At 38.8% G+C, this 17,729-nt stretch overlaps 1 protein-coding gene across 2 annotated transcripts in view; it reads right to left on the reverse strand.

Annotated features, from left to right (window-relative positions):
* The window catches only part of LOC139742840 (NLR family CARD domain-containing protein 4-like), a 107,121-nt gene that overhangs the window by 23,246 nt on the left and 66,146 nt on the right, over window positions 1-17,729 (reverse strand). Inside the window, exons 3-4 of one of the 2 annotated variants that reach the window (XM_071653356.1) lie at window positions 13,435-15,008; window positions 12,839-13,018 (exon numbers count right to left, since the gene is read on the reverse strand). In XM_071653356.1, the coding sequence (XP_071509457.1) occupies window positions 12,839-13,018; window positions 13,435-15,008 (1,754 nt within the window). Of the gene's footprint in view, window positions 1-12,838; window positions 13,019-13,434; window positions 15,009-17,729 lie in introns of those variants that run through there. The other variant, XM_071653357.1, reaches the window with a different exon arrangement.

The following is a 17,729-nucleotide window of genomic DNA, read 5'->3' on the forward strand; positions in this document are numbered from 1 at the left end:
AATAAGTGTACTTATTTGTGAATCTAATTCTCAGTGGGCTTCCAGACTTCTTCCTCTTCTTTTTTCTTTTTTTTTTCCTTCTGTATTTATGATGCTTCAATTGATCTTCCCATTGTTGTTATTATTACAGAGGGGCCCACATTCTACAAGCTCTGTCTTTTTAGTGGGTCTCTCCATTTTTCGCACTTTAAGCAAAGTTACACATGTACTTCATTTCTATCACTTCTGCTTCTTTTTTACTACAATGTATAGTTACGATAAGGTTCTCAATTGTTGTACATTCTTTTTGATACATAATGTTCTGTTTACTGTCTGTTGTCAAAAGAAGTGTGACTTCTATGTTTTGTCGAAAAATGAAATAAATTTTGAATTGAATTGAATTGAATAAGATGGTTGCTGGCTGGGTTCATTTCTTCCCGCTTTGGTTAGGGGTATTTATCACTCTCAGTGACAGTTTTAATTTTTGATGAAATTTATGGTTAATTGTTTGGTTATGATAGTTACGTAGGCCCACCATGTTATTATTGCTTGTTTGACTGGTAAGCGTGTAATTGTCAGTGTATAGTTATTGTGTGACTGTATGTAGGGGACTCGGTGGAAGAATTGTACTTGTCCACATACAGTGTGTTTTATTTGATGTATATGTCTCTGTCATGTCAACTGTAATGTTTCTTTGTACAGGGCCCCCAGTAAGAACAGTACTTGCTAGTCCATTGGCCAGGCCAGATATTGGTACCATCTGAGGTGGCAAAACCTTTTGGTGTCATTTTGTTTGTCGGGCATAGATATGCTTATCAAGCTATGATAGCATTTCCAAATGAGTAGCTTAGTCGTAGTAAATGAATTTTAACCAATTTGGTCTCGTTGTTATATCCCTATACTTCTGAATCGAAACTAATCGCTAAACAAAGAAGAGCACTGTCTTCTGTATGTTCCATAGAGCTGTAACATGCAGCTCTGTGGTATGTTCACAGGTGTTCTATTGTAAACGCGGTGCGCTTAGTCTTTATTCAAGGCAGCGAAGGGAATATCCAAAGGTTATGATGTCCACAGCGCTTAGTCTTTATTCTAGACGGCGAAGGGAATATCCAAAGCGTATGATACAGTGTATATCCTTCTATCTAAAAACAACAACAACAAAAGCAATTCCTCGTGAATTGTACCGTATCTTTCAATTATTTATCATTTTCCGGCGAAAACGCTACGGTTAAAACGCTGATACCACGCTAATGTCGCTTTATTTCCCTCCAACAATATAAGATAATGCAAAAACAATGTACCAGTACACTACGATACATTATAATGAATGATATTGTATATGAACAGAGTGATTTTTGTTTAAAACTGATGTATTTGTTGATAGGGTAGTATAAAAACAGTATAGATAATCCCTTTTATGAGAAACTTTAGATATGATAACGGTACATTGGTCTAGATAAAGACTAAGCGCACCGCGTGACAGCTGTGGACATCATAACCCTTTGGATATTCCCTTCGCTACCTTGAATAAAGACTAAGCGCACCGCGTTTACAACAGAACACCTGTGGACATACAGAAGGCAGTGCTCTTCTTTGTATAGCGGTTTAGTTTCGATTCAGAAGTATAGGGATATAAAAACGAGACCAAATTGGTTGAAAATTCATTTATCATGACTAAGCTACTCATTTGGAAATGCTATCATAGCTTGATAAGCATATCTATGCCCGACAAACAAACTGACACCAAAAAGGTTGTGCCACCTCAGATGGTACCAACAACCCATTTTTCGGGTCTTGGCCCATGGACTATGCCTACTGATGGGGCTACCCTGTTGAAAAAAGACTGAATAAATAAATAAAATAAATAAATTATTCCAAAGGTTCGTTAATCCGATGATGAAATATGGTTCTTATTACGACGGTTCGTTAGTCCGAAAATGATAGGAATTCAAAACGTTCGTTAATCGGAACAATTACAAAAAGTATCGTTAATCCATGGTGGAAAAAAGTGAGTACACTAACAAAAATTACGAATTGCAATCCTTATAATCGTCTTAAGATAAATAAATCTTCGAAATAACTAACCTTTCTCATTTTTTTTTCATTAACAAACATTCTTCGGAATAACAAACCTTATTTCATTTTCGGATGAAAAAGCCTTCGGAACAACGGACTTTCTGAATAATGAACCCTTCTGTCTTCTCATTTTTTGATTTACAAACCGTCAGAATGACGAACCACATTTCATCTTCAGATCAACGAACCTTCGGAAAATGAACAATATATTACTTTAATCTAAACGATGAACTTTCGGAATAATGATTCTTCGGAAATGCGAACCTTCGGATAAACAAACCATTGGGATCCCGGGAATGGCGAAACTTCGGAATAAGGAGCCTTCGGAGTAACGAACTTTAGTAAGAAACGAACCTTTTAGTCCATGGGCCAAGACCAGATGTTTACGATATTGGTACCACTTAAAGGGACAAATTCTGCTTATGCATTTTGAAATGGTATGTATCTGTAGATGATATTTTGCTATGATAGCAATTCCAGAGAAGTAGCTTAGTCTCAGTATCAGCCGTTAACCCTCATAACTCCAAATACCTTTTTTAAGCTCGGTAAACCATGGAGGGCACAATCCGCTCCCTCTATCATTTCAATATTTTTCTATCAATTGCTCTGAAATGTGGCAAAAATGTAACTCAAGATATACTCTGCAAAATGGCACCATCGCAACTTTTTTTTGAAAACCACGAAGAGGGAGCAATTTGTCAAAATACAAAGAAAACAAAGAGAATTCCATTAAATAATATTAAACTAACTAATTTTAAGACATATGTCGGGCAGTTAAGGCGAAATTGCAACCAGTTCTTGCTGTTGATTTCTATCTAGACATATAAAGACACATTTGAACTTCATTTTAACCTTTTTGGAGCATTTACAGGTCCAAATCTTAAGAAAATGGTGTTTACCACAGAAAAAATCAAGACAAAACACAAGAGGGCGCTGTAGTTTTTTTCAAACATAATTGAATACTTCCTTTAAAAGTATAATTTTTTTCTTATTTTATGTTGTGAATACTTAAAATAATAAGTAACAAGAAGCTAAAAAAGAGTCAAAAAATGTGAAATGGAACTTGCTTATGTTTATTTGTTGCCATGGTAACCAAAATACTTTAACACTAACTAAACATATCTTATACAACGTTATATGCGTAATAAGTTTCGGGAAACGACATCAAATTTGGAGGTGATCAGACAATATATCAAACTTATAGTGAGCAAAATATAAAATTTTCAGTATCAGCGGAGCACCTCTCTCTCCAAATTTTTGCTATTTTGGAGATAATAACAATTCATCCACTGTCACATAAACAAATGTGAGGGACTCCCCATTCCACACATGCGAGCTGTTGCATTCTTCGTGTTCTTAGAGTTGTTATTGAACTATGCGATCAACACTTTGGAGAATATTTAGGGGAAAAGAGAGAAAAAACACGGCATTTCAAAGGACACTATCAATGGCGAAATTGTGTCAGTCACCTTTTGTCAAAATCATGATTACTATATTCGTAATCAAATAATTCTGTACCACTCCAAATATTTCGATATCATTTTGACATAGACACCTCAACAAACAACTCCCAAGTACCAAAACGTCAATAGCGAGATATCTACATATTCAGCAACATTAAGAGCGCAACGAGAGATAGCAAAACATCCTTCTTAATACTTATAATTCTGCAAAACGGGTGAGTTAATGTTACTAAATATACGAAACACTCTTCAGAGCAAATTCACTTCGACACCTAATTGAACGGATAAAGTGACAGGAAATAGGATAGATAGTGCCATGATAATCATACCAAAAGATATGCGAAAAACGAACATTAATTCTAATTCAAACAAACTAATGAGCAATCACAAAATAGGCACGCAGATGTATATTATGGACTTGAATCGAAAAGAGAGAGTTTTGGGGCGGCTTTGTTCTATTGTCTTGTTTTTATATACGATTTTCGATATACTGGGGAGTAGCAAATCGCCGCAAATGCAAATAGAGCTATGTCGACGGAGCAAATTAGTGCTTGTTGCAGAGTATTGGCAGAATTTTCAGAGCAATTGCATTTTGGTGGAGTTTTATAAGTCTGGAACAGGGAAGAATTATTATAACGATCCCCTCTGACACAAGGTATACTTATAGTAGATACAGTATAAGGTATAGTATAAGTTGATACCGAGAAACAAATAGAATTGAGTATATGAATATAAGAACGACCCAAGTCCAATTTTTGGCCAAATTCAGTTTGACATGGGAAATTGTAGCTTATGCATGGACTCATCTTGTGTATAAATGGTAAATCCTAATTACCCCCGGGAAGTGCCTGAAATAAATGAGTTAAATCTTGTAAGAATGAAGGACTTGGGTCATTCATACATTCATATTATAGCGCCCTCTCTCGTCCTTCTCTCATCTCTATAGCAGAATATCATGTACATGTATATGAATCAAAGAACGATCCAAGTCCATATGAATTAAAGAACGACCCAAGTCCATCACACAAAATGGCCGTTCCACAATTAATGTTGATGTTAATTGTCATAATAATATATGTTCTAATACAATGTATATACAATGTTGCCTTCCCATCACAGTTAAATAGAATATTATTGGACAAACAAAAAAGATATGGAGTTTGTTTTTTTTTTTAGTTTACTCGAAATGGTCTTTCATGGACTTGGGTCGTTCTTATATTCATATACTCAATTGCTTAATCGAAATTACTTTGCTCCTTGCCATGCGTCATGTTAGAATAACCAAGTTGCGAGAAGCACAATTAACAACCCCCCCCCAAAAAAAAAGGATAATTTCTTCAATTGTTGAATGGCTTACTCAATATCTGATAAATCATTTGAAAATGTGATGTACATGTAAAAAAAAGTCTGGTTTGGGTCTAGAAAGTCTAGAAAACCCTCCAATTCCCTTGCTGTATACAACCCTTGGGGTACGATCGCAGTCATTTGCTGGTGTCAAGATCTGCAAATACCTTGTTTGAGGCTGATATCTAACTTTATATATAATGGAATTTACATCAGTACTCCGCTCTTCCGCTCTGTATAATCTCATCATTTTGAACTGCCATCTTTATTGTGATTACTCCATAATTCCAATTTTCATTGTTCTTCCAAACAGGAAATTTATTACCACTTATCTTATTATAATAACATGTAAGCCTTGATTATTAAAGCTATGTCTTAAAATTATTCAGTGATTCAATAGTCACTCATCCAGATGTAGCCCTTGAATCGGCTATAAAACTGTATGAAAACAACCTTAGATATTGTTAGTTCTTGCTCGGCAAAAGATATGAAAATATGCACATAGTTAACAGTGGAATGTAACAATTTATAGTAGAAATAAATTTCCATGGGTATTTTAGCGAGAAAATGAATGGCAATGAATGATAAGAAAATACCGTTTTGCGGTAACGTCTCCCATTCCATACATTTTTTCCTACATAAAGAGAGGTACCATGTAGAACAGCATTTGGATATGGCCGCGGATGCCTTGAACGTAGACTATCACTCCACAGAGAGATACACCGTGTTCAAAACAGCGCGCTCCGTAGAGACCGCGCTTTATCGTTCTGTGTATAGTCTCGGTTCAGACGCGCGGGCTGATTATTAAAGGCCAGAATGCATTGATTAAAGACTACATTTTTCATGACTAAGCTACTCATTTGGAATTGCTATCATAGTTTGATACACTTATATATCCCTAACAAACAAAATGGCACCACAAAGGTTTTGTCCCTTTTGGTGGTACCAATATCTGACCTGGCCCATGGACTATTTGGAATAGCGAACTGTTACCAATAATCCTACACCGTCATTTTCTACACATGTGTGACAACACAAACAACTTTATGCTCTCTTTAAAATATAAGATTTAAACGAAATTAAAAAGGTACCCTCCCATTTCACATAGTTTCCAGCGTATGATGAGGATTCAACAAACAATTTTTTTTTTTCATGCGTGCATGGTTTCCTTCTATTCGTTATGCATCGCATATTATACACTACAAAAAGTCCGGTGTTAAATAGTGAACACTGAGCTGGTGTTAAATTTTCGGTGCTCATTTATGGTGTTAAATTAACACCTACGGGTGTCATTTCCAAATTTTAAACTGTTTTTTTGAAGAGTTTCTTAGTAACTGCACTTCTTGTTGATTTTTGATTTAAATAAGACGATCAAGAATTTTACATTAAAATACTAGATTTTTGAAAAAATGTGAAAATAAATTTACACCAAAGTAACACCAGCTGGTGTGGTCCCTTATTGAAGCTGGACGGGTGTTAAATCATTGATATTAACACCAGCAAATATCAAATCAACACCATGTGGTGTCATTTTTTAATTAACACCAGTACAGTGTCAAAATAACACCAGGTACAGTGTCAAATTAACACCACGAAGTGTCAGGTGAACACTTTTCAACACCACCACAGTGCATTTTTAACACCTGTGGGTGTGGTCCTTTATTGAAGTTTGATTGGTGTTAGATTTAACACCCGTGGTGTTAAATCAAACACCGATGTTTTTACAGTGTATTTGTTCGGTTATAACGAAATTTCGTTAAAACGAAAAAAAAAAACAAACAAACAAAACAAACAAACATGCCGGTCCTGAGCATTTCTTTATAACTGGAGTGCACTGTACATGAACACACACGAGATAAATCTTTTGTAATGCGAGAACAGGGGCGTCACCAGCTTTTTTTCAAGGGGGGTGCGTTTTGACCCTAATGTAACGAGATTTTTTGGACAGAAATTTGGAATATAGGAAGCTCTCAATCCCTATATATTTACTGTTTTTTTGAGGGAAACCAAGCGGGGAAAGGGCACCGGCGTAGCTAGGATTTCATCTTGGAGAGGGGGGGGGGGGGGTGTTAGTATGCGAGGGAGCGAGCAAGGGGGGGGGGGGGTGTGGAAGTGCCTGTTGTCCCCCCCCCCCCCCCCCTCCTCCTCCCACGGTGAGAACTTTTTGTATTTTGATGTTGTAAATGGTGCAATTTGATTTGATGCAGGCTTTTTGCGTGTTTTTTATATTGACTTGAAACAGTCCCACTTGTTTAAGGTAGCAGTATATTTTGATGTAGATTATTATTGAACAATTTGCCTATAAAATAGTATCATTCAAATAAACTTCCTGTTTTAATATTTACACTTAATATCGCGGCCAAGCAAGAGCGAAAGGAGTGAGCGAGGGGGGGGGGGACTTGGGAGGGAGTGTCCCCCTCTCACGGTGAGCACTTTTTGCATTTTGATGTTGTAAATGGTGCAATTTGATGCAGGTTTTTGCTTGTTTTATGGACTTGAAACAATCCCACTTGTTTATAATTCAAATAAACTTTAAGTAATAGTTCTTACACTGATGTCATGAACGCGACCGACCCCGAGCAAGCGGAACGAGCAAGGGGGAGGGGGGTGTGGGAGGGGGTTGTCCTCCTATAAATGGATTATGAAATGACGGTGTGAACCGACAAACTGGCAGCAATATCGGGAGAATGGCATAACGAATACACGCGAGCAAGCGGAGCGAGCGAGCTTGATAATTTTACAATTTACAGCCCAAAAACTGCCGTTCTTAGCCATATTTCTTCGCTTTGGAAATAAAGGGGGGCGCACGTGGCGCAACTGCCGGCTATTACTGGCAGCAACATCAGGAGAAAGGCATAACAATTAAATGCAAGCGAGCGGAGCGAACGAGCTTGAAAATTTTGACATTTTACAGTAAAAAAAAAATTGCCGTTTGTAGCTATATATATATATATATATATATATATATATATATTTTTTTTTTTTTTTTTTTTTTTTTTGCTTTGCTTTTGAATTTAAGGGGGCGCATCTGGCGCAACTGTTGGCAATTACTGGCAGCAATATCAGGATAGCATAACGATTGCATGCGATCGAGCGGAGCGAGCGAGCTTGATAATTTTACATTTTACAGTCCAAAAACTCCAGTTCTTAGCCATATTTTTTCGCTTTGGAAATTAAGGGGGGGGGGTGCACCGGGCGGAACTGCTGGCATCAATTACTGGCAGCAAGATCAGGAGAATTGCATAACGATTAAATGCGAGCGAGCGAAGAGAGCGAGCTTGAAAATTTTGACATTTTACAATAAATAAGAACTGCCGTTTGTAGCTATATTTTTCGCTTTGGAAATTAAAGGGGGGCGCACCGGACGCAACTGATGACAATTACTGGCAGTAACATCAGAAGAGTTGCATAAAGATTAAATGCGAGTGAGGTTGAAAATTTTGATTTTTTTACAGTCCCAAAACTGCCGTTTGAAGCTATACCTTTTTTGCTTTCGAAATCAAGGGGGGGGGGGGGCGCACCGGGCGCAACTGCTGGCAATTACTGGCAGCAATATCAGGAGAATTTAAAAGGGAGCGAGCTTGAAAATTGTGACATTTCACTCTCCCAAAACTGTCGTTTGTAGCCATATTATTATTTTTTTTTTTGCATGAATGGGGGGGGGGGGGGCGCATCGGGAAGAACTGCCGGCAATTACTGGCAGCATCTTCAGGAGAATGACATTACGACTAAATGCCAGCGAGCGTAGCGAGCGAGCTTGAAAATTTTGACATTTTACAGTCCAAAAATTGCCGTTTGTAGCTATACTTTTTCGCTTTGGAAATTAAGGGGGAGGGGGGACGCCCGGTGCCCCCTCCCCCTAGATCCGCCACTGGTAGTCAAGGGTGTCGGTTTATGTTCATGACTGGGGGAGATATGACCAGCGAGGTTGCGTCGAAGTGACCAAGCGGGGGAAGGATGTCCAAAATCTGCACTTTAGGGCATCCCCTTATTGTGCGTGTTTGTTTGTGTGTGTGTATTATATACATGGAAAAGTTAGGAATTAGCACAGGTCAATTCTTTTTACTGGCAATGCAAGACATTTTTATATAGACTAGTATGTAAAGCAACACTGCAAACTCAATGATCTAGCTTTGATATAACGAAGCGTAAGGTAGGCCCTACAGAGGTGTACTAACTCAACATTGTAGCGACTCTTTTTGTCGTTCGGATTTTCCGAGTACACTGCGCACATCCTGCTTATGATTATGCAGAATGCCAACCAGGAATCACGCTGAATCAGAATCTTTTGTTGGCTCCGGGCTTTTAGAACAATGTTTCACACTATATACCTATTTAATTATGGCTAAAAGACATCATCGAAAAATACTTTATTTCTTGATCACCGTTTCATTCAAAAGCAGTTTACTAACCCATGAATGAAGTCTTTTTTTTTTCACCAGCGGATTGAGGGGGGGGGGGGGGGGGCACCCCCCCCCCCCCGTGCGCCGCCCCCCCCCCCCTCTCCGTAGTTACGCCACTGCTTTTGGGTGAAATGATTGGACAGATTTCTGACAAAAAAAGCAAGAAAATCTTTTCATCGCGGTAATCATGATTATGTGGGGTGGGCAAATGGTGCGCTTGCCTTCCAATATGGGGGCAACATTTTTGTTTTCTGTCAAAAGCAAGAAAATCTTCTCATTTTGGGAATTATGGGGGGGGGGCAAAATTATAATATGCCTGCCCCTCCAATATTTTTATGGGGGCAATGTATAGAATACTAGTAGATATGTATAAAATCAGTACTGCCAGAACCAGGGATGCGAATTGTTTTTGCCCACGATTTTTTTTCTTTTTTTTTTTGTCCCTGGTGCAAAATTTAAAAAAAAATAAAAGATAAAAAAAGAATAATCATTTATCGTCCGCAGTTGAGGTCGCTCGCAGACTGATTTTTTTTTTTTTTTTTAAGATCTGAAGGGGGTGTGTTCGCACCCAACGAACCCCCCCCCCCCCCCCCCCCCCCCCTGGTGACGCCCATGAAGAAAGAGGATAGGTGAGTGATGAATGACAGGAATAGACTACCTTCACGGTACATGGACAGAGAAAAGCGAGAGGGAAGAGGAAGATGATGGGTCAAATTCAGGGCACGTGAGGCATGAGATATAAGCTCCTCAAAATAGAGAAGTGTAACATGCAGTTGTGGTAAACGATAGACGATTGTGGTTTCAAAAAAAATATTGCAAAAAGTATAACTCATTCTGAAGTGTAACATTTCTTCAAAATGTCTTTAGTTCAATTGTAAAGGCATTCAAACTTAAAACTTCTTTTGAACTGCTATCAAGAGAAATCCGAAATTTCGGAACAGTAAAAGAAAACACAGATTTAGCGAAAATAGTTTTGGCTAAAGGCATTGACATTTACTTTTCATAAGATGAAGTATCAGTATATAGCATCTCCGTGATTCCTGGCAAATAATCCAAAGAACGTCACTTCCTGTAGTAATAATATTCTTTTTATTAAAAGTAAGAGTTAAGGGGGGGGTGCAATGACCCGGGAGGTAGTTATCCAGGGGGTAATGGACGTGGTGCACTGTCCTGGAGGTAATTTTCCTCTTGATAGCTATAGGGGAGGGGGAGTTGTAGGCCTACTTATGCGGGGTACTCATCCATGGGAAGTTATCGGAGGGGGTAGTTATCGGGTGGTAGTTATCCGGGGCCTAGTTATCGGAGCTAGGAGGGGGGTAGTTAACCTGTTGATAGTTATCCTGGTGATAATTTTCCGGGGGGTAGTTATCCGGGGGGGGGGGGGGGGGGGGAGAGGGTAGGTATCCGGGGGGTAATTTTCCGGGGGTAGTTATCCAGGGGGTAGTTATAGGGGGGGGGGGGGGGGTAGTGGGTAGTTCTCCGGGGGAAGTTACCCAGGGGTAGTTCTCCGAGGGGTAGTTATCCAAGGGGTAGTTATCCCGACCGGGGGGGGGGGGGTAGTTATCCAGGGGGTAGTTATCCGAGGGGTATTTATCCAGGGGGTAGTTGTCCTAAGGGGGAATTGCCCTGGGGGTGATTACCCTAGGAGGGTTGTCCGGGGGTACTTGTCCTACGGGTTAATTGCCCTGGAGGGTAATTTCCCTTGGAGGGTACTTGTCCGGGGGGTAGTTGCCCTAGGGGGGAATTGTCCTGGGGGGTAATTATCCGGGTGGTAGTTCTCCGGAGGGTGGTTTTCCAGGGGGTAGTGTTCCTAGACCCGTTTAAATATCATAGACGCATGCTCCCTTCTGTATTTGATAATATCTTCCAAACAAACTCTCATTTTCACATGTATTCCACTCGTTCTCGAAGTAATTTACGGTATCATTTTACTCGTTTGACTGTGCCATCTCATTCTATTAGGTTCACCGGTGTAAGTGAATGGAATTCAATAAGTACTGGTTTGAAACTCTTTCTAGATTTAAGTGCTTACTAAAGCGTTCTCTCTTCGAACAGTTAGCCATGACTGAGCAGACAATGTTCTTTTATCTTTCCTGTCTTCTATCCTTATGTTTATTGCATGTGTGTGTGTGTGTGTGTGTGTGTGTGGGTGTATATGATATGTACGTATTAATGCGATGGTGTTTTGTTTATGTTTATTTACTTGATATCACACAGAATCAGTCGTAATATATGTTGCTATATTTTCATGTGTAGGCAAACTAACACAAGCACAAGATGCTTTCAATGCTGTCTGGCTCTCATTGTGAACGCCACTATTATATGTTTTTGTTTAATTCATTTTGCCGAATAAATGGCCTAAATAGGCGTCAATCAATCAAACAGAAAAACATGCAATATCTGACGAACATGGTTGTCAGTTTACGGTTGCCACGACAACCAGCAATATCAAAGATAGCTAAATTATATTTGAACATATTTGCTCTAAGATTTTAGGAGAAGTCACCAAATTTGGTTGAAATTGGGTAAAGGGTGTAAGAGTGGCAAACGAAGGGGGCACAATGTGCCCCTCCCCCTTGGGCTTTATAGGATTAAGTCCACTGAATGTAAGCTAGATTTTCAGGTTTTGCAAAAAAAAAAAAAAAAAGTTGTTGAAGTTTTGCAATGGCAGATAACAATGAAGACGCAGTAGGTTTATAAGATAGATGAACTTGTATATCAGCCGCATAACAATGACAACCAGCACAATTTTGCGAAATACTTTACTGTTTGGTTGCATATAAAGAGAAAAAGAGAATCATGGGGTACACAAAACTTTGTAATAGATTTACAAGAGGTAGAATCAGTCAGGGTGATTGTGAAATAACCGTTATACGGCGGATAAAGATACCAAATCCGGAGAGATGATTCCTCAGGACCTACTCATAGACTTTAGAGTAGAAGCACTTTGGAACTTTGTTATTTATTTTTCATCATATAAATGCTGAATGTCATATTCAGGAATTTTCGCGTGCATGATTTTTCTTCCAAATTTTGCGAGGAGCCAAGAGTCGCGAAAGCAAAATGCGCGTGATTCTACATTATGCATTGAATGCTAGTGGCAATTCGCGAGAGCTTCATGCCGCGAAAGCCAATACTAGATCTATGTATCTTAGGAAGTATAGTAACAGGAAAGTGGTTCAGATAGAAAACATAAACTCAATCTTGAATTCCATGGTCAACAAAGCATTTTATCTTTAAACATGGAGGTGGTTGAATTAATTACCGAATGTCTAGGTTTCAAAAAAAAAAATGGCTAGGTTACAAAAAGCAAACGACATCCTGTCCTTTACCCTTGATCAATTTGATTTATATCGCTTCTACAGAAGGCTTTCAAGTACATCGCAATGAATGGGTGTTGTCTGGGGATACGGACATCTTCAATCACACAAAAAATAATAATGTTTCAGTATTTATGGTAAACGTATTTCAAATGCTAATACATGTACATAAAACAAAATAACTGACACTGACAAGGGCAAAGGACGAATTAGATAATACATTGAGTAAGATTATTATGGCAAAATACCTTACCTTTAATCGTGGGGCCAATAAAGCCATCGTTGTAAAGAAGTCATCATCCAGTCTGGCATCCTCCAAGTAAAATGATGTGAGGTTGGAGAGTAAGTCCATGCCTCGACCAGGAGCCTGAGTGACAGATTCGAGGCTACCATCCATGCTTGTCACTCGAGAGTGATCTGAACGCTGTGCTGTCTTTTAATGAAAGCAGAATGCATTATACTTATTCCAGATATATTTGCGAATAATAATGTGTTCAGAATCAAGCTATCAAACATAAACATATGACGCCAAAAGGTCAAATTTCGAGTTAAAGCAGGAAATGAGAGCATCAGGGTATTAAAAGTTGTACAGTTTTTGTTAACATTACTATAGGTATGGCCATCTGAATGCCATAACTATGGATCTCCTGATGATATCCAAATTCACCTAAACACACAGCGATGTAAGGCGGCCCCATCCTGCAAATGTACAATATCATGTAATAATATAATTGGTGGTCAAAAGAAGAATTACCTAAGTACTGCCTAGCGTATCAGTAATGCATCTGTAATGCTCATAGAAAAGAGCAAAATCTATGAAATGACAAGTAGGAGAGGATGAATAATTACCAGGCAACTACTTGCCTTATACACGAAGATCCATCCACGACTTGTTTGTCCCCTATCAATACGTAGCGACGACAGTTGTTTCAGGAGAGGAATTATAGGCTCCACGGCATCCTTTTCGTGGCATTCAAATGCGAGATCAAAGAGGAGATCATAATCCTCATAACATGTGGTGAGATATCCATCATAATATGTCTGGCACAAGGATGCGATGACATCCCTTCCGACTTCCTTATTTTGTGCAACGGTGAAGTGAAGCAGATAATCAAACATTGCGTCGCCCTCCATCACCTCGCTACTTATTCTGTTGAACTCTTCCCTGTTGCTTCCATACAGCCATGCCAGATGCACCCCTGCCAGGTACTCCAGGAATAACTTGTGGGGAATTCGATATTCGACTACAATCTCCGTCCTTCTCCTGTTGTTTTCTCTTCTGCGAACAAACCGCTTCTCTCTTGTAAGCACTCCAATTTCACAGACGGTTTTTAGTTCATTTGGGCTTGTCGTTAAGTCCTCCTCCCCAAACACAAGCTTGTTCTTAAGGAGGCAATGCAACGCATCTTTGCCGAACTGCTGTAAACTGTCTCTGCCTTGCTTCAACTTTTCTGCCTGCTTCTTCTGGCTTTTCTCCTTTCCAGCATAATGATCATTCAGATGCTGAATTAATTCTTCAAAGAGTTGAGCGACTGTTTCGAGTCCTTGAATTACACTGCGGCTCCCTTCATTCTGCCAAATGAAACAAAGCATGCTGCAGAAGATTGGATAAGGAGCCATATGCTGTGCCACAAGACTGTCTTTGTCTGTCATTAACCTGATGAGACCGTCTTTCGCTTCCTTGTTGTCGGGGAAGAATTTAGCAATGTAAGAATTCACATCTTCTTCCTTGAAGCCCTCAATTTCAACAAATCTATATCGCTTTTCCAAGTAGGTATTGGATTTAATTTCCTCAGCTCTCCACGGTCGAGTGGTGACAACAACTGGGGAGCATTTGTACTTATTGCCCGTTAACACAGCAATAATATCATCTTTTACGCCCATGTCCTTGCTGTATTCGTCAAGACCATCACAGAGAATCAACACTTTTCTTTGGTTCTTTCGAATGTATTCTTCTACTCTTGGCCCATCAAATTCCACTTCATCAGATATTTTGTCCATGATGATATCTCCAAAGGATGTGTTTTCCTCGATTTCCCTCAAAGGAATTAAGAAAAGGAGATCAATTGCCTCCAGGCATTTTCCTGAAGCCCAGCCCAGAGTGAGTTTAGCAAGAAAAGTTGTCTTGCCAACGCCAGCCTCTCCAAATAGTACAGTACCGTTTTTCAACTCTTTTTTAGCGCAAATGTTCTCCAAGTGCTTAATGAAATCATCGTACTTCATGTCTGTTTTTTCACCCTTCATACCTTTAGAGAACATCGCCAGATTCGTATAAATGTCGTCTAGACTCATTGATGATTCGAAATGAAGTGGAGAAGTGCGCACTGTGCTACACATGCGCTGATAACACCTTTGGAGTTCATTTTTCAACTGCAGAACTTCGTCACGTGTAAGGCAATTGGATTTTCCCTCTGAAACACTGGCTAATGCATATAAAAAACAAACAAACAAACAAACAAACACGAAATTATATAAAATGCGTCCATGGCAACTGACTTGGAAATGCATTTTCCTAATCAATATCATCGCTTTTTAACCACACGAAGGGCTTGATCGTCCTATATTCAATGTAAAATTATCACTGTGTATGACTATACTGCAATACCCCCTTAAAACTAAGGGAGTTAGCGTAATCCGAAAGGAATCATTTTTTTGTATACTTGAATTGACAAAAGTGTTCTTATCAAGGAAAACATTGTTCACATTGACAACGGGAATGTTTTGCTCATTTTGGCCGTTTGGGTCACATGTGCCGTCTTTCAAGTCAAATACCCCAAAACTGAGAGAGCTTCCGATTCTTAATATCCCTGATTACATACTAAAACTGCTGTTTCATAGCGACATTTTATTAGACAGTGACGAAGATCAAATTTGCATATCTATTATGCACCTCAAAACCAACAAAAAGTCGCCAGACATGGATTTTCAGGTAAGGGCAGATTCTGAAAGAGCAGGCTCTTAGCATATTTAAATGATGTATAACTCAATTCCAATGGGCCCCCATAACTTATCAAAATACTGGAAAGAAAGCACACACTCAGGAAAAATGTGAACTGACAGAAGAGGCTCTGAAGTACAGTGTCTATTCAAGCACTTAATCTTTACCGAGCCGTACTGCTTTGCCATGAAAGGGACAAAACACAGGATGTAAACCATCGGACCAATATCAAAGCAGGAATTATCAGATTAAGCTGAAATTAACCATGCTATATACGCACATTCTGTCCATAATTAATGCTAACTTTCAAAGCAGGGGCATTATCCTGTCAAAAATTATTAGACTTAAAAGTGAAGAGTGTGCATAGGATTTCAAGACATGAAAAGCAGCCTCTAAGACATACCTGATCATTCTATTCTTCCCCTAAAAATAATTTTAGAAAAACTGCTATAAACACACTTTCCCACTCATGTTATGATACCTAACTGAAGCATAATATAAAAGAAGGATAGCTCTTTCAGAAAATATGAAATACTCAAGATTGACTTGGTTGAACCATTTCACCTTTTATGAGTCCTCACTTAAAATTATTGGGTGCGACTTTGTTTTTGTTTTGTTGTGCACGGTCACATATACTATAGCTGTCACATGGGCAGAAATTCAAGTTAAATGCTCAAAAGTGGGGGAGTTAACCCAATCAACAATTTTTTTGTATGATTTTTATTGAAAAAATGCTTTTACCACGAAAAAGTATTGTTCAACATTGACAAAAGATGTGCTTTTGCACAATTAATGTCATATTAAATGTCCTCCATCTCAAGTCAAATGTTCATAAAATGAGAAAGTTTGCCAAATCCATAATACTTGAATGATTTTGATTTATAAATGTTGCTACCATGGTAATACATTATCTAACATTAACGAAATATTAAATTTGCACATCAACATACAATAGCAGTCGATAACAAACAAAGAGCTTACCCAATTCATGTTTAATGATTTCCAATAAAAAACATTCTTACCATTGCCAGACAATGCTTGACATTGATGATATGCGCACAAACTGGGGGAGTGGTATGATTTTCACACAGACGATGTTGCCGTATAGCAACACATTGTTCGACATACACAGAGGACAAAGTTTCCACATCAAAATATTATAGCGTTTCCATGTGCCAACTTTTAAGTCTGATGCTCAAAAAGTGAGGAAATTCATTCAATTCCCAATAATTTTGCATGCTTTTAATGTACAACATGCTGGCGCCATGACAACTCATTTTCAACATTGACAACAGACGCGTCTGAACATCCAAAACGCAAATTAGTCACAAGTGCAAAATTTCAAGTCAAATATGCTCCAAAGCTGAGGCTAATGCTAGAGTTCAATTAAATCCGCAGGTCATTTGCATAATTTTCTTTAAAAATATGTTTTAGTTGTTACCATGGTAACACATCGTTGACAAAAATGACAAAGTGTAAAGTTTGCACATCGGCATACTACAGCTGCAGTCACCGTCATGTGTAACACTTCAAGTCAAATGTTCTAACACTGAGAGAGTTAGGCCAATACACATATTTTGGAATGATTTGTGTATTAAAGAAAAATGTTATTGCCATGGCAACAGATACGTTGACACTAACAAAAAGTGTCTTACATATTAACATATTGTAGTTACGATTCCTACGTTTCAACGCAAGTGCTCAAAAACTGAGAGATCTGATGCGCCAAATTTTACATGATTTCTTTAAAAACCCGATGTTGCAATGGCCACAGACTTTGCATCAATCACAAAAGAGGTGTCTTGCACAAACATTGCATCAATTGCATGTGCCAGATTTCAACTGAATTGCTTTGAAACTGTGAGAGAATTTTCATACATAATTATTCTGTGTGATTTTTCAGTAATTGATTTGCCATTAACGTAAACATGCAACGCATTACTCGATACTGATAAAAAAAGGTGTCTTGCTCAACCTATTATAGTGGTCACACATGCCAAATTCACTCAAAATCACTCAATCACTCAAAAAAAGGGGGGGGGAATGAAAAGGGAGTAAAACTGTTCGATGTACAAGTTATGCAACAGACCTACATGTACCTACTGATCATCCGACCTCAGAGTGATTCCACTATATCCCCCGCCCCCCCCCCCCCCCCCCCATACACACTTTGTGAGGTCGGAGGAATAGTGCGAATTTTGGCTAT

The sequence above is a fragment of the Diadema antillarum genome, unplaced genomic scaffold (genome assembly GCF_040938485.1).
Source record: "Diadema antillarum isolate AM-2024a unplaced genomic scaffold, OU_Dant_1.0 seq00001026_RagTag, whole genome shotgun sequence".
NCBI classification, from domain to species: Eukaryota; Metazoa; Echinodermata; class Echinoidea; order Diadematoida; family Diadematidae; genus Diadema; species Diadema antillarum.